The 25429-nt window shown below is 53.6% G+C and overlaps 8 protein-coding genes across 8 annotated transcripts; all 8 read right to left on the bottom strand.

The window, feature by feature from the left end:
- Positions 1-36: 36 nt before the first annotated feature.
- On the bottom strand, positions 37-1320 carry CORC01_09985 (uncharacterized protein; the record flags this gene model as incomplete). The annotated part of the gene is made up of 1 exon (XM_022621614.1): positions 37-1320. One exon carries the CDS (start codon positions 1318-1320, stop codon positions 37-39), a length of 1284 nt encoding a protein of 427 aa, XP_022471930.1.
- An 827-nt stretch (positions 1321-2147) lies between these two features.
- CORC01_09984 (major facilitator superfamily transporter) lies at positions 2148-3941 on the bottom strand (the record flags this gene model as incomplete). Its single annotated transcript, XM_022621613.1, has 3 exons — positions 2148-3289; positions 3342-3707; positions 3872-3941. The coding sequence occupies 3 exons, from the start codon at positions 3939-3941 to the stop codon at positions 2148-2150; spliced, it is 1578 nt and encodes a 525-aa protein (XP_022471929.1).
- A 6754-nt stretch (positions 3942-10695) lies between these two features.
- Positions 10696-11723, bottom strand: CORC01_09983 (inositol monophosphatase; the record flags this gene model as incomplete). The annotated part of the gene is made up of 2 exons (XM_022621612.1): positions 10696-11468; positions 11606-11723. 2 exons carry the CDS (start codon positions 11721-11723, stop codon positions 10696-10698), a joined length of 891 nt encoding a protein of 296 aa, XP_022471928.1.
- A 1142-nt stretch (positions 11724-12865) lies between these two features.
- CORC01_09982 (uncharacterized protein) lies at positions 12866-13658 on the bottom strand (the record flags this gene model as incomplete). The annotated part of the gene is made up of 2 exons (XM_022621611.1): positions 12866-13477; positions 13554-13658. 2 exons carry the CDS (start codon positions 13656-13658, stop codon positions 12866-12868), a joined length of 717 nt encoding a protein of 238 aa, XP_022471927.1.
- A 2080-nt stretch (positions 13659-15738) lies between these two features.
- Positions 15739-17350, bottom strand: CORC01_09981 (histidine acid phosphatase; the record flags this gene model as incomplete). Its single annotated transcript, XM_022621610.1, has 2 exons — positions 15739-17044; positions 17127-17350. 2 exons carry the CDS (start codon positions 17348-17350, stop codon positions 15739-15741), a joined length of 1530 nt encoding a protein of 509 aa, XP_022471926.1.
- A 1677-nt stretch (positions 17351-19027) lies between these two features.
- CORC01_09980 (dynamin family protein) lies at positions 19028-21627 on the bottom strand (the record flags this gene model as incomplete). Its single annotated transcript, XM_022621609.1, has 8 exons — positions 19028-19510; positions 19785-20030; positions 20204-20690; positions 20744-20816; positions 20875-20898; positions 20951-21074; positions 21201-21455; positions 21514-21627. The coding sequence occupies 8 exons, from the start codon at positions 21625-21627 to the stop codon at positions 19028-19030; spliced, it is 1806 nt and encodes a 601-aa protein (XP_022471925.1).
- A 760-nt stretch (positions 21628-22387) lies between these two features.
- On the bottom strand, positions 22388-23581 carry CORC01_09979 (monocarboxylate transporter; the record flags this gene model as incomplete). Its single annotated transcript, XM_022621608.1, has 1 exon — positions 22388-23581. The coding sequence occupies one exon, from the start codon at positions 23579-23581 to the stop codon at positions 22388-22390; it is 1194 nt and encodes a 397-aa protein (XP_022471924.1).
- A 179-nt stretch (positions 23582-23760) lies between these two features.
- On the bottom strand, positions 23761-25145 carry CORC01_09978 (cholera enterotoxin subunit A2; the record flags this gene model as incomplete). Its single annotated transcript, XM_022621607.1, has 4 exons — positions 23761-23862; positions 24199-24355; positions 24663-24766; positions 24843-25145. 4 exons carry the CDS (start codon positions 25143-25145, stop codon positions 23761-23763), a joined length of 666 nt encoding a protein of 221 aa, XP_022471923.1.
- Between the last annotated feature and the right edge of the window lie 284 nt (positions 25146-25429).

The raw sequence follows: 25429 nt of genomic DNA, 5'->3' as shown, positions 1-25429 counted from the left end.
AATTGATCGTCATTCAAGTCATGTTATAGCCTCTGCCTAACTCCTCTTCTCCGCAGCCTTCTTCAATTTGAACTCCTCAATCCACCCCTTGGCCCTCGCCGTCGGCACGACATACACCCTGACGATGCCATCCACAACCTCGACATTGCCCCCGCTCAAAATCTTGAGCAGCGTCGCCTTCTTGCCCACCTTGACCAGCCCGCCCTTGGCCGTCTCCATGTAACACTCCACCCCCTCAGGCGAATACTCCCTCTTCTCGTCCCACGGTAACGGCAGAATATACCGCAAGTGGTCCGCAAGACACTCCGTCTCGTTGAACGCCTTGACAAAATCGCTCTCGAGCTGCACGGGGTACAGCAGCACCGCGGGGAAACTCAAACTGCTGCTCGGGTCCTCCTCGTCCGGCACGAGCCTCATCCGCGCGTCCTCCATCTCGGGAGGCTGCTCCGTCACCCGCGTCCTGATCCCGCGCGCCGCGAGCGCAGCCTTCAACAGCATCTCCCGCCGCCTCTCGCCCGCTTTCCGCTCCTGCTCCCTCTTTGCCTTGGCGTCGGCGCGCTCCGCAGCCGCGATGATGTCCCGCGCCACTGCTTGCAGCGGCTTATTCCCCTCGTCGAGCGCCAGGCCGCGCGCGCACGCGTCGTCGGCCTCGGCGATGCGTCCCACCTTGAGCAGCGCGCGGGCGGAGCGGTAGTAGGCCTTGAGGTTCTTGGGGTTCAGCCGCAGAGCGAGACCGCAGTCGGTCCAGCAGGAGCGGTAGTTGCCCAGCTCGAGGTGGCACGCCGCGCGGTTGACGTACAGGGACTCTAGCACGGCTCTTTGCTTGGCGATTTCCTCTTCGTCGTCCTCGACCTCAATGTCCCTGTCCTCGTCCTCTGCGTCTGCGTTCTCGCCCTCCACCTTTGCCTTTTCCGTATGAAACGTCTTGTCCCCCTTTGCCCTCCTCTTCTCCTCCAGCGCAAGAATCTCGACGCCCTTGGTGTAAAACTCCTTTGCGTCGGCGCACATTTTCGCCTTGAAGCACTCGTTCCCGCGCTCTTTAAACTCCTCGCCGTTCTCGCGCGCCGTGCCCTCGTACGCGAGTGCCTGCAGTGCCGCCACATCGTCATTGTCCTCGAGCGACGTCATGAAGAGCGGCGACTTGTTCAGGTCCGCCAACACCTCGTCCGCCGTCTTGCCGCTCAGCAGGGCGTGACCGGGGGGTAAGGCCGCGCCTTTGGAGGCCCCCGGGACGGACTGCGCCGCTGCTGCTTCCGCGGCGTCGCGGCGCTGGACCTCTGCGATCATGGCGTCAGCCATTTGGTCTGTGATTTCTTCCATCTGGACCGTCGTTTTGCGGGTGTGTCCCGCTTTTTTTTTTTTTTTTCTTTGTAATTGGTCGTGACCTGGTGTGTCTTTGGAATGCAAAGTATCTGAAGGAACGGATAAAAAATTGGGCTTGGTTGTGAGAGCTGGATGTTGCAATGTGAGTTTGTGAGTCTCACATGAGATTCGTCGCGTGTTGTTTGTGAGCCTGTGATTGAGCAAAAAATTCAAAGTTGAGTGAGTTTGTGTGTGGTATTGCGGTGGCGATTTTCATTGGGCAGATCACCCAAATTCTGGAGTTCATGGAGGAGCTACGAACCTCATAGAATCCTACTTCTTCAACCTCACTTGAAGTCGAGATAACTTCCCCCAAGACAGGAATCGCATCTGCCAATTTATACAAGCAACCAGGGACAGGGAATGCAACGGCTTTAATTGAATACATGAGAACATCATTCGTTGGAATCACGTTCGCCCAGAAATGCCCCAGTTTCATCAGTGTGAGTGCGATTCTATTAGAGCAATTAACTAGGTTTGGCAAATGACTTAGTAATAATTCGCTCCCAACGCCGAATCATGTGCGACAAAACTCCAGCTGAACCACGCTCGCCCAAAAACCGACGAGAAGTATCTCTAGTCTATCCGACACTCGTAGCACCTGATCCCAACTCCAAAATTCGAACCCATATCCGTGACGCTGTCCTGTTACGACCTAAAAAGCAAATAAACTCCCCTTCTATTGCCCTTTCATGCTTTGGTTGGGTAGTAAAAAAAAATTTGAACTCCATTTCATGACATCTCTTCCTTCGAACCATATTCGTCAGATTCATCTCACGACACATTCACTCATCGTCCGAGAACGCCTCCCGGATAGTGACTCGGGACTCCTTCTTGCGGAGGCAAGGCGGGGCCTCCTCCTCGCTGGCTTCGTACTTGCGTTCACGCTTCACGGAGAAACATTGAATAGCACCGATGACAGCAACGACGGCACTGCCATACCATGCCAAAGCCGTGCAATCAACCTTGCTTCCAAAAGTGTACAGCCATCCGGCAACGGGTGGAGCGACCATGCGGAAGCCAGCAGCGGCGCTGGCGGCCAGACCATTGACCTTGCCCAAGGCCTTAGGGGTGGGCGTAGCCTCTTTGATCAAGATGAGGAGCAGAGGGTACAAGATAATGGAGAAAATGTTGCGGATAGCCAAGCAGAAATAGATGCCAGCGTATACAAGCGACTCGGGGAGGAAAAGCAGGCTCGGGACCATGACGTAGGCGATCGGGTGGAGTACGGTGACGATGATGAAGAGTCGGTAGACACCAAACTTCTCAGCGGCGAAGGGAAAGATGACGGCCTGCACGAACAGCGCAATGACACCGTTCACTGCCATGATCATGCCTACGGCACGTAGTGAAAGGCCCAAACCGCCAGGTGTGTAGAAGGGGCTCGAGTCGTCGGTGAGAATGGTGATCGGGTTGGCAGTGGCGCGGTCATCCTCGAAGAAGATGGGCAAGAGGTGATCGTAGGTCATTGAATGGTAGGTGAAGATGCAGAGCGCGAGAATCAGCGACATGATGGGCTTGGTGTAGATGTTGTAGGACTGGTCGGCTTTCTTCTCGGAGGTCTGCGCGCTACGGCCACGGACGGTTCCGTAGTTGTCATCTCGTAGGTCGACGGCAGGTCTCTTCATGGCATCTGAAGTCTCCAGCAGGGGAGTCTCTTCAGATGCGTACGTGTCGTCGGGTAAGAACACGCGAGGTTGCATTTCGGGGTGGGTCTCCTCCAAGAGGAAGTAGCCCAAGATGATGCTGATGAACAGGAGACCGGCACAGACAAGGTTGGGCAGGAGGTAAGGGTAGCGGTAGAATATGCCACCGGCGGGAAAGATGCTGGGAAAAGCATCATGGGGATCGGAAAAGGTACCACCAATAAAGGGACCGATGATTGTGCCAATGGACCACACGAAGGGCATAACAGAGAAAGCGCGGGCTACTAGATTAGCACAATGCAGGGCTTTCAGGTCAGAGAAGGGAGCTCTTACGCTCATGCTCGGGCTTGGTCACCAATTCACCAACCATGGTCTGGATGACGCCGATGTTGCCGTTAAGAAGACCGCCGATGGCTCTGCCGGCCAGAGCGATCCAGATATTGGAGGCGAAGCCGACCATGACCATGCTGAACATAGTACCGACGCATCCCAGGAGAAGCACAGGTTTTCTTCCGATGCGGTCAGAGAGGCTGCCCCAATACATGCCCATTAGGGCCTCCGCGAGGGAGAAGGAAGAGATGAGGAGGCCGGCGTAGAATGAGGCATCTTCAGCGTTGCCGATTTCGAATCTCTTGACGAGGGCCCAAGCGTAGGGGAAAATAGAGGTGAGTGCGATAGGCTCGGCAAGGCGAACAATGGCTGAGAAGGTGGCGTCAGTGTGCGTGGCTGAAAAAGGGATAGAGAGAAAGAGAGAGAGAGAGTGTGTGTGTGTTTGTATGCGTGTTTGGAACGCGGCAAGGGTGATGGGAGGCTCACAGACGAGACAGAGAATGCCAGGCTAGGGAATATGGTGTGAAACTTACCGAGGAGGAAGAGCTGGGTGGTGGGGAAGTCGTCCGGGTTGCGAGGGCTTTTCTGCATGGTTAGGGCCATTGTCTCTCGACTTGGTTCAAGTCTTACGATGCGACAGAACACTCGACGAGAATCTACTGGAACGTAGAAAACTTGAAGAATGAAATGTCGGGATGCGTGTACGCTTATACACGTTTCTGCTGTCCCGTCCGGCGGCGGTGACGTCTTGTAGGACAGAAGGACACAGGAAGAGATTTCGTCCGTCTTCAGATAGCTGATGTCGAGGGAGAAAGAAGAAGAATGTTGCAAAGAGCGGAAGCAGGAGAGGAGGGGAGGTAAATATTGGTTCTTGGACGTGGATCCGTGTACGATAACGGTTTTCCGAGTATGGAGGGTGGAAACAAGTGCTTGCAACAACCCGGAGTGCCAGATGGAGCTAGAAGAAAAGAATAATGGCGGATGCAAGCGGGAGAGAAAGCCGGCGGATGCAGCAGTTGCACGGTGGGATGAGTTGCGGGAGTGTTGGGTGGGAGGAATGCAGATGACGGGCGGTGCGAGATGTCTCCCCCCTACCCTCTGCTCTCTTTCCCGTCTGATACGACCGACTTACACCGTCCCGTCCTTCAGCACAGTGACACAGTGTGGTGGGGCACAGCTCAAGTCGGGTGGGAATGCAGGTGCGCCGGATTGTCACCTGGAAGGACTGCGCAGGCGACAGCCAGGTGGGGATGGCCAGGGAGAAAGCGGTTTCCAGACCGACGGCATCCGAGGAAAGCAGCAAGTCTGGCCGCGCGACGACAGGGAAGAAGCCATGAAGATGGAGCCCTTGGAGGCAATGGAGGGGGAGCCTCGACTGTTGACTGCGCCTGCAAGGACCGAAGCAGCTCATGCGCAAGCACCTGAGGGGCTAGGGTATGCAGATATGCAGGAGGGGAGCGGATTAGGCCTGGGATATCTGCATAATTGGGTGGTGCTTCGGACCATGCGGGTGACGGGGGAGGCATCTTGCGCTAGCGTAGCGTCCTGTTGATGTTTTTTTTCTCTCTTCTCTCCAGGGTTGTCGAGCGCACGGGCTCTAGAGGAATATGCGCTTGCAAGTTGCGCTACGATTCCTTGTCGATGCAGTAGCTCGACCGTCGATGATCGTGTCGTGTGTGGTGGGTTTTCTGGCTCTTCTTGAGTTGACGGCAGGTGATCAAGATGAGTGCGGTGCATCAAGGTGGAGGAAAGGAAGTCCGGCTGTCGGTCTTCGGCTCCTCGGATGGAAGTAGTGCGAACTAGACACTTGCGACGGCTTCGACCTTCTTTTTGTCTTGCTGCTTGTCTCCCACCCGACTGACCACCACCACATCACACGCTGGTTCGTTCAAGTGTCTCCCATGCCTACCGCCGACTGCGACTAACACAGCATCCTGTGCCTATTTTAAGGCTTGTTGATACACCGCATATTATTGCCAACACTCAGAGCCGGTAGCCATCATCGACATTGGTCAACGTCACCAAAGCCCGTCGCGGCGCCGCCAGCTGACGACTACCGATTGTCTTACGCGAGTGCCGTGTCTGGTTTCCATCCCCTGGCTGAATGTAACGATTGTATCGCAAGGATTGCGACAGGATACTGCATGGCACGACCAGCTTCGCCAGACAAGAGTCTTCAAGGCTCCACGGATCATCAGCTTTGGGCCGGTCCAGAGTGTCTGTCGAGGCACCAAGGGCGGTCTCGTCTGCGCAACGAAATTGTCTACCCTGCCGTGCCTGCCCGCATTTGCCCACCCTTGCCCACTTTCTCACGACTTCCTTTCTCCTTCTCCAATTCATGGCCCAATTCTCCCATGGGTGTTGGTGCTATTGGCTGGCGGCTCCGACACACTTGGGACGTGCCTCTCCGCACTGTGCAATGCCCCAGTGTTCCATCGTCTAAGGTAGCGTACGCCGCATCCTTGTATGCGACTTCGTTAGTCATTGGGCCTCTTCATTGGATAAGGCCCCAGCATCTTCCCGACTCTCGTTGACTTCCAAGTTCCACCTTGGCCGTCTCTTGCAGTCCTCGTCCTTCTCCGCCACCACCGAATTGTCCAAATTACCCGGCAACCTCGACAGTCGACAAGCACCTTTGCTATGCGCTACTGCGACTCAGCCTGTGCGCACTTCAGACGACACCGGACCATTTGTCGCGAATCCACCTGGAAGCTCGAAAACAAAACCAAAACCACGTCGCCTGACAACGGCCAATCCCATTTTTTTGTCACATTGTACGACTCGAAAGCGCTATGCCACTTATCTTCTGCTGCTCGGCGTTATGGCTGGGGACGAGCAGAACCACCGCTTCAGACTTGTTCAATTTCCCATTCCAAGGACAAAGAGTTTTGACTCTTTAAAAGAAGTCATCCCCAGTTAAGCCTGGCCCCAGTTCAAAAATAATCGCAGACTAGGGATAGAAGAACCAGCGAAATGGAAGGTGGACGAGCGGCCGTTGAACCAGGGCCAGCACAAGGTCGCGAGCCCGTTCATGCACTTTGCAGGCTCTCTTAGCACAGTCGATCCCAGCGCCGACCTCGGTCGTCCCCAGACCTCGTCGATGCATTTGTTGACAGGCGAGGCGGCACCACGCAGCTGGCCCGCCCTGCATGCGTCCTGCCCAGCGGTAGCGCGGCCAAGGTCGTGGCCACATCGCCATTCGCAGGTGGTATGTCGTTCCCTTGCCTGGCTGCGAGATAACGCCGCTCGCCCTCGCGCCTTGATGACTCTGCCTGTGAGCTTATCTCACATTTGAGCTCTCTCACGCCAGCATGAAAATATGCTTTTCGCAATTCACCTCGAGCGACACCCACCAGCACGGACGTTAGCGCCGCCCGCAGCCCACCGCTACGCTCCGTGTTTAGTTCCCCACCGCCCACTTGTGACGCCGCTAGATAATCCTGGAATACGGTTTAATTGCATTTACCGCTTATCCTTCTTCGTACTCCCTCGGTAACAAGCTCGCCGAACCTCCATCCTCTCCCAAAGTGCCGGGCCGCCATCCAACTCCACCGACTTTTCCTGACCAACATACCTTCCCACCAAGTGTCCCTTCATACGCCGACGGCCGTTTGATCGCAGTCCCCTCTCTTCTCTCCTTCTCTACAACCGATATCTCATCTCAAAATGTCGTCAAATAACCCCCCTTCCAGCGACGTTGAATCTGTTCTTCGCCGCCCCGCATCCCCATCTGCAGGCATCATCTTCCGGTCGGCCCCATGACAGGGTTCTTTATGGGAACTTGCGCTAGTTCCCGTTTGGGATCCTTGGATGGGTGTGAAGCCGTGGGGAGTGGGGTAGGTGGCACTCGGTCACTAACGAAGGTCTTTGACTATCTTTCCCTTTCACACGGGTAGAGATCAACAGTCTTGAGTCACAAGCAGGCTACCTGGAGGGAACCGCTTGTGGCGACCGCTAAAAGAGTTAGCCACAGGCTTTTTTCCGTGTTGTTATTATTGTTTGTTGGTCTGCTTCCAAAAGTTTGCCATTCTGGGAAACTTTGCTTCCAACGGCGCTGATCTCCGCCAATCACTGGAGACGGTCGCAATCACACCGCCGTCGTCGCTCATCCACGAGGTGCGTTGCGCCGACGAACATGGTGGCCACCTCGATATTCGCCATCCGAAACTAAGATGGATTGTCATTTGGCGCCGTTCTGCATCAGTATCCTTCGACACCGATGCTTAATTCTCAAAATGGCCCTCTTCAACGGCCAGAGTCAAGGGTGTGCCATGGTCCCTGGCAGAGTGCCCCACCCACCCCGCGCACGCCATCCTATAGGGCTCTGACGTTCTCATCAACCCCCACGCTGTCGACGACGTGAAAAGAGCCGCCGTCAACGACGTGTCTTGTTTTGCAGCGAAAGACCTTTCCAGTGGAAGCTCTGTTGTCATTCCTAGTATATATGAGTGATATTTGTTGATCTTGTGTGATGTGACATGCTACGATGAGTCTGCGTCTTTCTATTCCTTGGCAATAGATGACTTGATTCTCGATCTTGTGTACAGGCAGATTGGCTCGAGACTGGAAAACCAGGTTTTGAGCTGGACTTATCACTTCTCTTCGGTCAATAAAGCATGTCTCGGTGATATGTGTCATTGCCTACTGTTCTCGTGTTACTGTTTCACCGACGCCACCGGCAGGCTGCGTTAGCCGATCTGCGTCGGGCGTAACCACGTTCAACGTTGTGTCGGACCGACATTGCTAAATTCGCTCTTTGGGAGCCTTCCATAAAAAATGAATCTTATCTCAGAGCATTATCATATAACTCGGGTTCTGTCTCGGTTGAATGGATCGCTGCGTGGAGTTATGATTCTCGACCTATTCGAGACCATGATTATTCGCACTATGGCTCTTTGAAACTTTGAAATCAGAAAAACATCAATTTTTGAAGACGCTGTACTCTCCAATAATCAACAAGGACATCGTCTGATGTAACGCGACGGGGTTGGGGGACATATGAAGACTCTTTCCCTTGAGACAAGGCGATGCTCCTTCAAGGACCTAGGAAGATCGAAAATGTCAAAGACCCGTCTGAGCGGCTTGGGAAACGTAAGTATTGAGACTTCCCATCCGCGGAGAGGACCCTATAATTTACACTGAAAGCGGTGGATCAGCATATATCTCGAAGGGCTCTCTCGCCTGTCCCGTGCTTCTACACAATAAAGCAAACAGTACGCAAGAATCACGGGTTGGCGAGAGAAATCAACGCCATAGATTGCACTAGATCCCAGATTGCGACAGCGCTGTTGGATCGATTTCATTGTTGTTAAGGTAGATGGCCATGCAAAGGATTGAGTGTAACAAAGCAATACTTGATGGCCCCATTGTTGATTCTGGGCTGATTCTCTCAAAATAATTCCAGATCAATTCCTACGGTGTGACAGCTTCGGCGGGTTCCCGCGCCACTGTGTCTGCGTAGTTTTCACGTTTTGATCGTGATTCATTTAGCAGAGAAGGGATTTTCTTTGCTTTATAGTTCGTTCTTGACTTGAAAAGACGATTGATGTCAATGTGACATAGTCGTCTTCAAAACTGGCTTCGTCTAGTTTGCTTCATAGTTACCGATGTAGATGGAGTGGGCATTATGCCTTTCTATCCTAGGTATGAAATTAAAGCAGTGTTATTCCCTCACGAAGCAGCTCCGACCACATAAACTAGAAACGTCTTATCGGCACTCAAATTCTGCTCGTATTGTCCTAGTAGCTATTACACTTTCGCTACCCACGTTAGGGTTTACTTCATCGTAGTTAAGAAACCAAACTTGACTGGAGAAATGACCCCTGCTTTTGGGTGTGGGGTGAATGTCGATGCTACAGTAGGAGATGCCGGGCAAGCCTTGGAGGACAGGTAGCCCGAGGTGGATGAAGACATCATGTGGTGGAAAACGATTGTAGCAGGCGCCCCACCATAGCCGCTCGCAGGGAGCCAGGCAGGAGAGAGGGGAGCCGATCTTTGCTGGATTTCACCGTGACGACAAAGTCTAGTCTTCTGTTTAGAAGGGAAGAAAGTGAGGTAAACCATTAGGATATCTCCAGAGAAAGCATCAATAGCCGGGGGACACGAACAAGGTAAGTGCCTGTTTCCACCATGAAAAGTGGCCCTGTGCGCCTCGCGGGTGCTTTGAACACTTACACGTCTATCCCGCTGCTCAATGTGGAACGAGAAACATCCAACATTCCATCGTTGTGAAAAAAATGCAAACCGGCTGTTCGAGCCCCTTTTCGTCAGGCCAAGATGCCTATCTCTCTCGTTCTTCCATTTTTCTTGGTAATACGGCCCGTAGTCGCAATAGGTGGTGATAGCCACCTGCTCACGAGAGGTCGACCATTATACATCTTTGGAACCACGTCTGTGGTATAGTCCAGCTCCGGCTGCCTAACGTCATTAACAGGTACAACATTCCGGAATGAAACTCATTGAAAAGGTGTCTTTTCAACATTCTTCAGGCGACTTTGAGGTGCTCATCCTTTTATTCATGTGTTTTAGCGACTCCCCTACAGCTGATTTGATGAGAGTGTATCTCGATAACGACTGCTCAAAACACGCGAGTTGATTGACAAGGTGACATAAGGGACCGGAGCAAGAAAATCCGAGGAAGCTTGTCCTTGAGAAACGAGGGCTTCATAGGAACAACTTTGGACCAAGGCGATCAGTCGTCTGACTTTGAGAAAATGACTAGTATGATGTTCAAAGTTATAGACAGATGCCTAATCCATGTAAACAGGTACACTCCCCAAAGTAGTAATACAAGATTGCTGTCTGTTGTAATTTTTATATAGAGTAAGCCCTCTTATCTCCAACCAGTATTCAAGTGTTTTGTAGTGTGCATTCTACCTGAATGGAGGGAGGGGGGGAGACGTGGGGTTGAAAAACACTCAATCTCTTTCGTGATCTAAGAACTTGTGTACATGCGCTATTAAGGAGCATGGTAGAACCTTCCTCAGGGCACATCTATCATCCGATGAGAAAATCATGCATATTTGATGGCCTTCATGCGCACATCCTGGTCAGGTGAAATGAGCAGACTTGGGATGAACACACCGAGTTCACAATTGGAGATGGATCATGCGGGCTTTGTGACTCTCTAGATCGGCCGCCTCACCTTGCTTCTCCATCCGGGTAATGTACCTAGGCATAGTGAGAGTGAGATTGAACGACTTCTGATGTTTGAGATCCAAGGTATAGTCTATATTGCAGTTCTACATAGCAACCACATCTATCAACCCCCGAATTCTCCTCATCTATTCACTCCCCATTTTGATTCATGTATTCATCCATCATCAAAGGAAATCAAACGTCAAACTCCCGGCTCCATCTAAACAGAGTATTCTAACTTCTTGCCCCCCAACACGCCCCAAAACTCCTCCACAAGCTCCTTCTGCCCGCCCGGCGCGCCCCTCACGGCAAGATATACCCTCTCGTCAACAGCAGGCTTCCACACGCCCGGGTTCCCGCCCGCCATGATTCCGCCCGCCTCGGTCAGGATACACCACCCCGCGCACACATCCCACGCCCAGCACCCGCCCTCCCAATACGCGTCCAGCTGGCCCGCCGCCACGGCAGCCAGGTTCAGCGCCGCGGATCCCAGCGCGCGCAAGCTGTGCACCATGGCGCCCCCGCTCTCCTTCGTCGCCGCCAGCTTCTTAAACGTCTCGGCTTTGAGGTCGAAATTCGGCCCGTCGCGCGTGGAGCCCCACTCGCACGCCAACAGCGCCGAGTCCAGACCCGTGAGGGGGATCGGGTTCTCTGCGAGGGGCAGGCGCTGAGCGGGACCGCCTGCACGGCGCATGTAGCTCCCTTTCCCCTGGATGCCCGTGAAGAGGAGGTCCTGGAAGGGGTTGTAGATGACGCCGACGACGGGGACGTGGTTGACGGCCAGGCCGAGGGAGATGCAGGCGTCCGGGAAGGAGTGGACAAAGTTTGTGGTACCGTCGATGGGGTCCACGACAAAGGTCGGTTCTGGGCCGAGGTGGGTTCCTTTTGTGTAGGTTTCTTCGCCCATGAAGGCGATGTTGGGGTAGGCGGTTGAGAGGCGGGTCGAGACCATCTTCTCGACGGCCTGGTCTGTTTCGGTTACGATGTCGACGGCTGTGGGAGAAACGAGGAGTCAGTCGAGATGCGGATAGCTTGACTGAAAGGGGCTGAGGATTAAGGGGGATGGGGGTTTAACGCGCTTCAGAGTAGTATGGATACGGGATGAGTGGGTAAAACGAAGGACGACGCACAGTTGAGCTTGGTGTCCTGGTCGATGGACGCCGGGTTCGCGGACATGATCATCTTGCCCGCCTCGGTCGCGATCTCGAGGAGGGTATCGTGGATTTCTTGAAGGTTGAGGTCCGCCATGGTTTCCGTCGTTTGTGGTGGTGTGTAGCTACTGCAATTGTCTTGGGAAATGGTGCTGAGAGTGTGTAAAAGGAATCCGACTGAGAGCCGAATTGATTATACACTTATGGACTTTTGATATGCTCTAAGAGAACCAATCACAGGATGGCGGTCGTCAATCAATGTTGTAGGTGCTCCGAATTCGAATCTTTTTTTTGGAGGGGCAGGAGATGGGAGGAGGGGGGAATCGGAATGATGGCGGGGTGTTTGGAGAGGGAATGAGGTCACAAAAGCTGGCCAACGGCGACTGTGGGGAAAGCGGGCGGATCTCACCCTATGCCCACTCCCATGTGTTCTCCAGCTCGGCGCGATTGGAGCGCACCTGGGGAGTGGGGGCTACCAGAGCAAGGTTCCTCCTTACCTATCCGTACTTTGTCCGGATTCAACGGTGTTCCCGGCCCACCCCGGGCTGTCGACTTTGCGAAACTCGGGAGTGGTGCTTCCACTGAGCGGACTTTCTCGGCACGTAACGCGCCGGGAGGGAAGAGCGGCTGGGACCAATGGCGCTTCATCTACGGAGCCCGGGAGCATGCCATCGGAGGCTGGAATCAGGCGACGTCGATACAAGCGGTTACCTATCTCAATGTCGAAGGTGATTTGCAACGTTTGTCGCCTAATCAACTAGTGGAGACCAGTCGACTCTTCATTTCCCGGGGTATTTTTTTCAAAGTTCCTGGCCGGACGGTCCGGCAGGATGCCGCAAACAGCGAGTACTAACTTTTTTTTCCCGTTTCCCGCCCCCAAAATCTGAGGAAATTTGTTTGGCGGTTCGTTCTGTTCATATATCTACCGCGCAAAACGATGGCTAGAGACGAGAAACAATGCGAGTAGAAGAAAAAAGAGCCCAACGCCATTGAATTCTCATGAGAAACCATATCTTGCACATTCCCAATCGTGACATGTCCCGGAGACCCATTTACTCCCACTTTCCCGGCCCGCTTTCCGTACTCGTTACCCTCGTCGCTTTGCATCCCAAAACGACAAAGTGCCATCTTCATCATCTTCCATCCTCTGCTCCCTCCAAGACTTTCGTCCAGTTTCTCATCTTTGTGCTTTGCGGTCTCATTGACAGGGAATTTTCGCAACCGGCATGTCGTGCCGTCCTATACGTTCTCCCGGAAGATTGACCTCCGTTCCGTCGGGCTCTCGCCGCTGTCCTTCTGCTGCTGTTGTTGCTGCTGTTGTTGCTGCGATGCGCCCGTGTCGACAATCGGCCGAGGGCTGACACCACGCAAGCTAATGTTACTCGGCTCAGCATCGTCCTCGAACGGATTCCTACCGCCCGCCTTGTGGGGGCCCAGACCACCGTCATCGTCCCGGCTGAGGCTGCGGCCCCGCGCCGGCTCATCGTGTGGGTTGGGAGTTGCGGCCAGGTTCATGCTATAGCTATTGTCGTTGCTGCTGCCACCGCGGTACCCCAGCTCCTGCTCCTCGTAATTTCCATAGGGGCCGTAGGTCTCGGCCTCGTGGCCTACGCGCGCATCCCACGCCTCATCGGGATCGAGTGGTCCGAAACCGCGGCGGGGCGCACCAGCACCGCCGGAGGGCTGCTCGTAGGCTCCGGCGGCAGAGCGGTTGTTGCGGTTCTTGAAGGAGGTGATTTTGTCGCTGAACCAGCCAGCGATGCCGCTCGGCGCGGGGCGCGGAGCTCCGTATGATGGCGGCGGATCGGATTTTCGGAAAGGTATGTAGGAGGACAGTGAGGGGGGTGGAAGCTGTTTGTTCAATGCAAGTTAGTCACAGGATATATTCTGCAAAAAGATGCTGGGAGTGGGGAGCCTTGTAACGTACACCTAGTCTTCGGGCGCGCAGTTGAGTGAAGATGATCCAGCTGGCGCCGCCAACGATGGCGAGGACCAGGATGGCGATAACGATGCCTCCAGCGGCTGACACCATGGTTTCGATTCAATTGCGACGGTGTGAGGAAAGTGCGCTTGGCGTTGCGGGGGAACCGAAGCGTTTCTCAGCAGCAATACGTCGATCAAGCAACGACAAGTGAGGGAGTCGTCGGTGGTGGTGGTGGTTGAAGGCGCTCGACGAATGATGAGAGTCCGGCTAATGGGAAGGCTGTCGAGTGAGATGGGCCGTTGTTGGTGGTGGCGGCGGTGGTGGTTTCGCTGGCCCGTATGTTCGTTTGCTCGTTTGCTGGCCGGAAGCTTTGGTTCTGGGCTGTGTGTGCGACACGGACACGGACACCCGTCGGGAAATAAGACGTACTTGCTTAGTGAGAGCCGCTCCGGGAGAGGAAAGAAGACGGGCGACACAGGACGAGGAGAAGAGAGGAGAGTGGGAGGGAAAAAAGTATCGGTAAGCTTCGTACCAAAGTATGATGAGGTGAGGTGAGATGAGGTGGATTGAAAGGAAAGCAAGAAGACCAGGCCCGTCGAAACCTTGTTTGATGAGGCAGCGGGCGTATGGTTTGGTGGTGCAGGTGCAGATGTTGCGCAAGGCCAGGTGAGGTCAGCAGAGTGAGGTAGCAGTGACCCCGAGCTTTCAGCTGTACTGTATTAGGTCAGGGAAGGTAGGTGAGGTGCCCTGAAAGAAGCACACATCCAACAACGGCGAGCTACCTTATGGCGGTTCGGCTTGTTTCCTTGGTGGAGGATTGGGGCAGGGCAATGCAAGGCAGCTACGAAATGCAACAAAGTTGGCGCAGAAGGATGGAGAAGGTGCAGCATGGGCGGGCAGTTTCTTGGTTGCAGCTGCAAGAGCCACCAGCCTATGGAATATCTGCCAATAGAAGCGGCCCCCAATCACCTTTAGCTTCGTGGGCTCCGTCAGCGCGCCCACCTCCATTCTCCATCTCTAGGTCATCTTCCACCTTGCTGTCCGCAAATCGAATCCTGAATACAATGTATGAGGAAACCCGGCAGCTTGGTGCCCTTTTTTTTATGGATTACCTAAAGTCGGGGAACGAGCTGTGACTGTGAGATATTTTCGCGCTTTGCTGCTGCTGCTATTGCTGCCCAATTATCTCTGTCATCTTCTCCTCTGCGGCATGGTTGGGTTGGTTCCCAAGGCGAAGCAAGGAAGACTGCGCGCGGGCTGGTGCTAGGATGCGTGCGCATTCCATTCAACAAGAGTGCGACGTGCGACGCATCGCAGTGACCAATTCAACAAAGACAAAAATGGAGCTCCGAGTCTGTCGTTTGATCCTTGCCGTATAAAGAGCAGCAAGAGACCCGGAGTTATGAACTTGGGGCCGGACGCGCGCCGGACGCAGGAGGTTGCGCATTCCATCAACCACGATGCCAGTGACGTCTCTTGGGGCAGGTTTACTTCTCAAAGAGGGTGCAGTTGTGAGCTGTCGGAACGAAACCACCTATACGGTAAAAACCCCTGCTCATCTGTGCCTTGCTGGCGCCATTCGAGATCCAAACGTGGCGTGCGGCCTGGCGCTATTCATAGCGCAGAGCGTACTTGACCCCCTTGCATTTAGTCGAGACAGGAAACATCTCTCGGTCAGATCCTTATCGAAGCCATGGAGATGCTACCTTATCTTCTTATCAGGGCAACGGGATGTTTCTGGTGCCTGAAGGGAGTTGCTGCAGCGCGGGCGGATGAACCAGGCAAGCAACGTCTTTCAGCTGCGGCTGCACGAGGGCTTCTTACCAGAGCTCTTACCAGAGCTCCTTGCCTTGGCTCACTCACATCTACCCAAAGCCTCTTTGAAGGGGTCTACCACCAAATGGCTCGAGCTCACGCAAGCCAGGGACGTCCTGCCGCGCCATCTGCCAGACCCGGACCCTGATGCGCCCCTAGTCGACTGAAACTTTGGTGCCACCACTACCAACCGGACACTTGGCTTGACACTGACACTTGGCACGTTTTGTTCCCAGGCTTTTTCCCACGAGGGTCGCAATGAGTGGGCAACAAGTCTTGTCCTCTCAAACTTTGGTGAGAATTCTGCTTCTATTCATTCGAAATTTCCTGCCCTCTATTGCAAGTCTACCTTGCTCTGGTGTACTTCTGGGTATCACACGAAACACTGGTCCCAGAGCCCTCCGCTCTTGGCGAACCCCATGCTGTCTACAAACGCCCCGAGCTTGCACCGCCCGAGCCCGTCCGCACCGCACCCCACCAGCGGAACCACCCGGTCATTCACCAAGATCCGGACCAGCTCCTCGTCTGAGTCCCCGCACTTCATCTTCTCCACGTACATGCGCGCAGCAAACGGCACCGTCCAGCTGGCCGTGAACCCCTTTGTGTCCGTCACCGAAGTTCGGTTCGTCTTGGACAGCGCCTGCGTCTCGTTGTACAGGCCGAGCGCCCCGTAGATGGCCATCATGTCGTTGTCGTGGCTAAAGTCGGCGTACAGCTTCCTGTCCAAGGGAAACGTCGCCGGGTCGGCGTCCATCGTGACGTTGGTCGACGTCCGGTCCACCACGGGCTGTCCCGTCAGGCGCGCGAGGAGCTCGTTGGTGAAGCCCACGCCCTGCGTCGGTCCGAGGGGGTTTCCCGCGTTGAAGCCGTAGTACTTGCCCAGCGTCTCGTAGTACTCAAGGTCCTTCCACTCCTCCATCGTGAAGAGGTCGCAGAACTGCGACTGCGTGCCGTTGACCACCGTGTTGAAGGGGCACAGCTGCATGAAGCTGATGGTATCCGCAGCCGTGAGGTTCGCGCCGGGGAGGTTCTCATTGAGGCGTGCCTTGATGGGTGGCGTGAACGCCTCGCGCCAGGGGACCTGAGCCTCGTCGCCCACCTTGGAGAAGGCGCCGTCCTCAAATGCGGTGCAGAGGCCGTGATCCAGAGTGTTGTTGATGCCTTTCTCCTCGGGGATGATGGTGATAAGGCTGACGATGCCTCCGTCGGGCCCGCTGTGGCCGTCGGCGAGCTTGGCCCCGAAGAAGCCCTCGGTCCAATTCAAGCCCGATTCGACGACGCGATTCTGGCCAGAGGACCGGATGAAGGGGTCATTATTGGCCGCCAGCGCCTGGTAGCGCTTATAAAATGCCTCGCCAGAGTCGACGAGCTCCCTCTGGCCGAACGGCGTCAGCTCGTCGGCGCCGAGGGTGTACTGGTACATTTTGATGAATTCGAAGCCCTTGCCGTAGCTGGTGACGTTGGCGTGGATGCGATCGACGAGCGCCTTGTAGGTGGCCGTCTTGCCGGCGGTGGGATCCCGGGCGCCGTGCCGCGACAGGACCTGTGCGAAGGTGACCTCGCAGCCCTGGGGTGTGGCGGTGTCGATTTCAGACGGCACGGGAAAAAAGGGCGAATACTGGCCCCAGAACTGCGAGATGGACTCGAGCCCGTTGCGCGGTGCCTGGCCGCTAACGAGACTATTTGCAAAGTGTGAGTATCAAGAAGTATGTGGTTTATGACGGGATCACGGCAGTTAAATGTACAAAATGAAAGGCTCACCTGAAGCCCAAGGCTAATGAGAGGGAAATAGCCAAAACCATGGCGGCGATTATGAGAAGGCAAAGTCGATGTTTCGGGTTCGACGAGTTGCTCTCACGATACTCATCAACATCATCCCTCTCACCCTCCTCGTCCGGGATGGCGTTGTATTTATGTGCCTTGCCCGTCAGCAGACCCCTTACGGACTCATAGGCCGACGTAGCGACGTCGGCGAGTCGACCCATCGCGGCAGTTGGCTGGCGGGAGACTGAAAGGGAAAAAACGGGATCAAAGGTCGCCAAGTGGTCCCCCGGGTCAGTGAGCTTGCGTATCGACAAGAAAAGGTCCGCCCGCAGCAGCACCCTTGTTTCCCTCCTTCCCCTTCCAGGTTCCAAGGGTCTGATCTGGTCGTAGTATGGGATGTTATGTCGATGTAAGGTATCTGCAAGGTACGGGTAAAGGAGGAGCGTCGAAAGGGATGTGCTTCGTCTCGTGTGGCCTGAGTGGCAGTCCCATCGATGCAGTAGTTTAGAAACAACGGTAAATGTGCGCTCCTTGTGGGGGGAAATGGTCCGGAGGATTCCCGGAGGAGCCTCAGGTATCCGTACAACGGGCCTCTTTCCCTTTGTCTGCGGGTGCAATAGAGTTGGCTGGGCGTTTCCCACGAGTAAAGTACGGGATCGCTTTTGCTTTCACCTTGATCGGCTCTGCTGGTTTAAGCGAAGAGGGACGTTTCAACGTTCGCAGTCGGGGGCCACCCTCTTTCGGGCCCTCGGATGCGGTATGTAGGGCGGACGTTAGCGTAACGTGGAGCGGACCACGGCGGTGCCATTGCCCCTCTTGGCCCTCCTAGCGCGGTCACGTGGGTCGTTACGACGTTGGAATTGGCACAAGCTTCCACAAGCTTTTCTTCATCTCCTGTCTCCCCTGCCAGATCCACCCCGAAATACCGCACGGCGGATCCCTTCCTTGTCTTATTCGCCGCACCCTATCGGCAGAGAGAGGGGCCCTCCTGAGCCGGCCTGGGCGTGGTTCATTGATTCGACTTGCTTTGGTTTGACTCGTTGTTGCAACCTTCCGGGCTGGCTTATGCCCAGTAAGATTGACTCGCAGCTAAGATCAGAAGTGCCTCTCTCCAAGGCGGGAGGCACAAATTCGCCGGTTGCTTCAGTCTAACCAGTATAGCTGAGAGACGTCCTGGTTCCGGAGCAGAAACACATACACACAGCTCGGGATAAACTGCCATTCAAAACCCACTTGCCGACGATGACTCTTTCTACATAGTACTTCTCTGACTGCATGGCATGGTGGTCTGAAAGCTGGGATGATTCATACAAGGCCCGTCAGCTAGGGCGGCTATAACGTCGGCTATGCAGCTTTATAATCCGAAGTTCGACTCATTTCAACTAACCTCACAGAAAACGAGCGCGATGTGTTCAATCGGCACCAGGTGCATCAGAGACGGAGTGGTCCAATGTCAATAACGACGGATCAACCCGCCTGGCACAGCGACATTCAACAATCCTTGACCACATACCACATCAATGCTGCAGTAGGATGCACCTCGTCTGACTGGAGCCAGGTCAGCCAGCGCCTTCGTCATTTATTCTCTTTGTCTCAACATGCCGATGTTGGAAATGCCTGCTTCTTGCTACTGGCCTCGTCTTGTGGGCCTGGCATCAACTCAATTGACTGACTCTGTGACACATGGCCTCAGGTTCATATCAAACACGAAAGAGAAGGGGCAGCAAGAACGGCAGTCCGAGATATTATGATGAAAACGTGCGGCCCTGCACTAGAGCTACCTGCAGTCTCAACCCGGCAGCGAATTACCCGACTTAAGAATGAAGAGCCATAAAGGAAGCAGAACGGTTCCAGTTTCAATCCTACCCCCAAAGCACCCCTTGTGGCCCTTGCCGCATTCAAGTGCGAAGAACCTTCCTTCCCTGCTCGAATAGCTTGATGTCATTCTTCAACATCTCACGAGCAGACTTGCTCAAGGCGTCTTCGCCGGCAACCATGTCCAACTGCTCAGCCGTCATCTTGAAGATGCGGTTCGCCGACAAAACATTGAGAGGGCTGTTGTTCGCGCCGAGAAGGACGTAGTCGATGACCTGGGTGCAGACCATGTCCGAGAAACGAGCACTGGCAACCTCATAGTAACTCTGCAGGACATCATGGATGATGCAGCTAGTCGCGCTGATATCCTCTGCAGGAGATGGTGCCTTCTTCAAGTCGTCGTACTTGACAACGTCGGTATTCTCCATGTCCAGAGGAAGGCAGACCTTGAGGTCGTCAAATTTCTTGGCGTTTCTTTCAGCCTTGACCTTGTTCAGCGCTCTGTCAAAGGAAGGATTATAAATGATGGAGCGACCCTCTCTCTCGACATGGATGAGCAACTTCGCCTGGTTCATCGCCATCTGGTATCGGCTTACGAGATTCTCCAGAATCGAAGACCAGAGCCCCTCAAGAACTTGACTATCACCGCAAGACTCTTTGACCACACCGTAGATGAAGTGATGAACGATAAGAATCGCGTTGCTGACATGGGCCAATGTGATTTACTCCCACTTTTTGGATTGCTCCTTGAAGGCTGTGGGTAGCATGTGGCTGCTGAACTACAATTCTATCAATTTACAACGCTCAGAAAAATGAGGTAGACCGTCGGGATTTACTCACTGTGCCCATCTCAAAGCCGCGAGACTTGAGATATAGCTGCTCAAGATGCTTCATGATGCTGTCATCCTGAGGCGCAGGGCATCTGCAGGGTTCCGACAGGACTACATCGAGCTCACCATACTCATCAGATGGCAACGGGAATGTAATATCGTAGAGGTCGTCTCTTGTGTCATTCTCATCCTCGCTGTTGTCGCCGTCTGAAGCGGCTCCGGACTCAGAGTCGTCCGTCTTGACCAACAGCTTCTCCTCAGGCCATCAAAATGGCGGGTGTGAGCGCTCTTGAAGAACATCGACGAGAACGCCGCATTCAATTCGCGAATCCGGGTAGCAAGACGGAACTCTGGATGCTTTTCGAAGATGGGATCCCCCGTGTAATAGGCGTCCAAACCGAAGTTCTTCAACTCGGTGAATCGACTCACAATCTTGCCAAGGTATGCTCGCTGCTCGTCGGCTGTGCTTCGAGGCTGTCCAAGGGCCTCGAGCTGAGCCTTTGCCTCGGCAAGACGCTCGTTGATCTCGCGTCTAACATTGGGAAACTCGCTCTTGGTCCGGTCCATGAGTAGTTCGCGTAAACGGATGCGCAATGCCGGGATTCCCAGGCGAGACTTGTCGAGTCTAGACCACGGCTCCTCACCAAAGAACATCTTCTCCTCGAGATCGCGGTCCTCTTTGCTGGAGCAAGTATCGTCGGCGCCACGGTTCTTGACTACGTAGTAGCCCACCTGGATATCCCGTCTCTTACCGCGGACAAGGTCCATCGCTGCCTCACGGGTGGCGTTCTCGCTCACGAGATCAGGCTTTGTGAGGACACCCAATGTGCGCTTGCCCTCGGGATCAGCTTCGGCAGCGTAGGTGAGAATAGTCTGGGTTGCTACATCCACATTGCAAGGGATGACTGCGAGAATGCTAATAAATGATTCGAGTAAGTAACCGCGCAGACCTGGTAAGAGGGAACTCACATCGTTCTCGAATCCTTGATGTAATCTTTCACCATGGACTTGACCAAGGTAACGTCTCTAGCTGTCGAGATGCCTGGTAATGAAGTCAGAAGAACTAAAAGGCGAGAGAAATCGTGCGAGTATCCTCTTACCATCTTGTGCATTCTCAAATATGCCTTCAAATTCAAGTTAGCGGCGGGCCCCAGACGCAATGGGGTCGGGGCTGACCAGGAACGTCAATGACTGTCAAGTGCTCCTCGTGAGGGCCGCAAATCTCAACGCGAAGGACATCTTTGCTGAAAGAAGCACCTTCAGAGTCCTCATTGCTCCTCAAGCCCATCACTCGCGCAGCCTGGAAACGGTCAGCTGACACTGGCCAAGTCGTAAGGCCGTGGGTGCAAGAATACGATACAATATGTCCGGGGGATGGACCAAAGGTGAGGGAAATTAGAAGTATTGGGAGATATAGGCAACTCACCTCCCGAAGGACATCTGCAAACGCCTGACCCTTCAACTCCTTCAGCTCATGCCGGAACAACCTCGCAAGCTCAGCCCTCTCTGGGGTGGCTTCAGCAGGCTGAATGGTCACGACAATGCTGGGTATGGCTTCTCGACGACAGACGATCTCGGTGGAGTGGCGGGTACAGAGGCCAACTGATCGAGGGAAGTAGTATCCGGTGAGACTCTCAAGAACGCTGGACTTTCCAGAAGACTGGTCTCCGACGACGACGAGCTGTTGGCGTTCGGCTTAGTTCAGTATGAGGTGTCGTCAACGGGGTGAGGTCGGGTACCTGAGGGAGAGCGATCTGTTTGGAAACCCCAAGTTCTCTCAACTTGTCTATCTTATCCAGGAGGTTTCGGTTTCCCAAACCGGTGTCATGCGTTTTGGAATGTGCGGGAGCCATGGCGTTGGAATGGAAAGAAGCCGTCAGTCAACGGTGCTATTAAAAGTCTTCTTGTGTATCCGGGGAATCGAGAAGTTTTTGAAGGTTGAAAGGATGAAAAGGCATTCTCTGGGAACTGAAAAGGTTTTTCAAGAAGCTTCCTTCGCGTTTGCAGTGTGCCACTTTCGCCAAGAGCCCTCCAAAAGTTTTGCTGCGGAAGTAAACGGCCAATGAGACAGCTCGACAGGCGGGTTACAAACGATGAGGATCAAAGCTGTACTCATGGCCACTTTATGCAAGAATGAAAGTTCTTAGAGAGAATTTTGCTGCACGTCTATCTTCTCTGCTCGTCTAAAGTGATGGCTGCCTAATAGGTATCCTGCACGGTCAACGTCACGGAACTGCCCAGCTGCAAACGCTTTCCGTCCACATCAGCGAGGGGCCATCGATTTTGGTTCTCGAAGTAGGAAGGCTGGACATCTAGGTACTTCTTTGAGTGGCAATTCGCTCTTAAAAATCATCGAGCGAAGTCGTTCCAGATGCTAAAGGCCGCTTTTGCCATCCAAGAACAAGCCATCAAAGCTGTTCCATAATGAAGGGCCTTCTGTTCATTGGATCAGTGGGTGACTCTTTCAAAAGAAAAGAGGCAAGCAACTTTGATTATGAAAGGAACAACCAGGATTTACAATATGCCACGTGAGGTCTTGGGAAGCGATTGGGAAAAGTGCGCAAAGGCGAAGTTTCACTATCCTCAAGTTGTCGATATTTACAGCTTCCATCTCTATTTCCAACCTCCTTGAGCACGATCTGCCGTCGCCTCTAATCTCACCCAAGCCACAAAGATAGCTGCCGCGGCCATGAGAGTGCCTACCATGATCCCCATCCCCATGTAGTCACCTGATGTCTTGATCTCTCCATGTCCCCTTACTAGGGCACCAGCCACTGGGGTCCCAATCATTGAAGCAACTCCCATGATCATGTACATGATCCCGGTGATTTGTGGCATCTGATTCATGCCAAATAGTTCAACCAGCGCTGGCGGAAACAAGCTGACGTATGCGCTAGCGAAAATGCCGTATAGAGCCGCAAAGCTGACGAACAGCGGTCTTGCTACGGCCTCATGGCTCATACCTATGGCCATGCTGGGAACCCATAACCCGAAAGTGACAGCAGCACAGATCACACTTGTGATAAATAACGCGTTGAGCCTTCCAATGCGATCCGCCACAAACCCAATGGCAATCTTTCCCACAGCGTTACAAGCGTTGTTTACGGCAGTGAGGTTGGCACCGTCGCTGTCCGAATATTTCAGGGTCTTGGCGTATGACGCAAAGAAGAACACAGGTGTGTAGTACGCTGCGCTCTGCGAGAACATACTGAAACTTTGCGCGATGAATTTGCGTTGCTTTACTATCTTCCATGGTGGCAGCGGGATATTGAAGAGCCCCCTGAATCGAGATGTCGTCGTGCCCTCGCTGCGTACATGAGCCGCCTTTGCGGGTTCCCAAGTGAGAACTGCCCCGCAAACACAGACAATAACCGCAGCGAGAGCACCAGTCGTACGAAGCGTGTTACGGAAGCCCAGCTTTCTGATACACGCTGCAAGCACCGGGGCCCAAACCAGGCCGCCAACACCGCTTCCGGCAGAGACGATACCCATGGCCAGCGCCCTGTTTTTATCGAACCAAGTCGGGACGATTACCATTGAAGGAACGAAAGAGAGGCAAGATCCCACTCCTAGTAGGAACCCCTGCGAGATCTGGTAATGCCACAACTCTCGGCCGAAGCTTGCCAGAACGTTGGCCCCTCCAAAAAGGAGACCGCCTACGCAGATAACTTGCTGAGGACCAATTATTTTCGACCATGCGACAACAACAGGTGCAAATATAGTCATCATTGAGATACCAATGGTTCCGATGAGGTCGATTCGGGCGGCCGTAGCAGCGGTGAAGGGGGTATCGTCTTCTAGAGCCATCGTTTCGTAGTGCGCCTGGTAAATACCAAACCCAAACTGCAAGCCGCCCACCATGAAACTGATCATGAAAGCAGCAAAAACGATACTGAAATAACGGCTAAGTGTGGTCAGCCTTGACTTTGAACCTAGCGGGGATTGAGGCGAAGATCATTCTAGGAATCATTGCTTTGACGCTTGGCCTACCCTTTGCCATGATTATGTTGTGTGCCATTCCGTTCCAAAGAATCAACTTCTAAACGGCTGTCTGATATTGAATTGCTAGTATTCCACACCATTGCTGTCTAAAGAAGGAGGGAGTAATTCCGGTGGGAGTCGGGCGACACCGTAGGAGGACGCAAGAGCAGCTATCGCAACTGAACACCAAGAAGAGCCAATTGACAGCGAGCATGAAACATAGACTCGAGAATATCACTCAGAATTCAAAAAAAAAAAAAAAAAACCTGTAGCTAAAATATTTCGAGTTGCGCCCTTCGCTGATCTGACGTGTTTTACAATGGACTCGCTTTGAGAAATTGAGACAATTGCGGCGCCCCACAACTCTTCGCTTCAATTCACAAAGTGAGTCATGGTCTCCCGGCAAAGACTTCGGCAGCCACTTCACAGGCAACTTCACTTACGTATCGCTTGAGAGTATCAGTATACGTCTGTTTAGCGAGCAGAATAAGCTGGCAGATGGCGTCGACATAGTCGAGGTACTCCTTGACGTAGTCCAGGCTGCTCTTAAACGCCCAGCAAGCGCTTTTCTCAATCTGGAAGAGGTCCCTGACGGAACGTCTACGCGTGCAAGAGGCGAAATGCGATCAGGAAGCCTCGCCCTAAGCAGGGTGGTTGGGAGGGAAAGCGGCGAGCTTGAACTCCAGGCCGCCGGTGCCCATGTGGCTGTAGATATTGCCTTGATAGAAGGGGTTCATGTCACAAAATATGGCCTAGTATCAACACAGACGAAGTCGTCTGCCACGTGCTTTCTCACGTGTCCTTCAATATCACGCAGTCTATAGATTTGACCTTTTACTTTGTTCACTTTGGGTTAATACAAGCCACTTTCTACGTACGTCATATGTCCATTACTTTGTGTTCTAACTCGTGATAGTTCAGATCCTCCTTTCTCCTGACGCCGCTTCTGACGGGGGCCCAGCCAATGGTCTGGCTGCCCTTGATGCCACCGAGAGCGGCGAACTCGGCCTCCTCAAGGGAAAGGGTTGTATTTTTGTAGCGTTCCCTGGCAGTCGATGATGTTGGGTGCGGAGTAGATGCGGTAAACGTAACCGTTTCCATGAAGGAAAAGGTTGATCCAGGACTCGGCCAGGTTTCGGTCAGAGTTTGTGGAAACGTAACCATCCTTGTCTTTGCTAAAGCCATTGCTGGCTCCCTTGACGTGGATCCACAAGCTGGTGTCCGCAGTGGCGACACCAAAGGTAGATTGGCCCTTGGGTAAAAATCCCTTGGAAATTTGAATGTCGGAATACGGTCTCGAATCAGCACGGTAGAGGTCGAGACCATAAAAAAGGAAGGCCCAAAGTGCAATGACCGTCAGCCCGAGCACAAGAAGTTGCTGTCCAGCCATTGGATGATAAAGAGAGACAGATCAAAAGAATGTGAAATGTGTGTAAAATGGTTATATTGTAAGAGAGTGTGCGGCTATAAGACTGATTGTTTGTTGGTTCATTGTGGAAGATGATGCGGATTTCGATTGATTTATATCATGATTCTTGGTCGTGTAGGTTATGAATCCTTCGGGAAGAATATGGTAGGTACATATGGCGGATTCCGGCCTTTCCTCAAAATATTCGACCAAGTCCTGTTCTTCGTGACACTTACACGATGGCCTCAAATTTCGAGAGTCATGTC

This window comes from Colletotrichum orchidophilum (assembly GCF_001831195.1).
Source record: "Colletotrichum orchidophilum strain IMI 309357 chromosome Unknown Scaffold_94.1, whole genome shotgun sequence".
Classification (NCBI taxonomy): Eukaryota; Fungi; Ascomycota; class Sordariomycetes; order Glomerellales; family Glomerellaceae; genus Colletotrichum; species Colletotrichum orchidophilum.
This window is presented reverse-complemented; position numbering and strand designations above follow the sequence as displayed.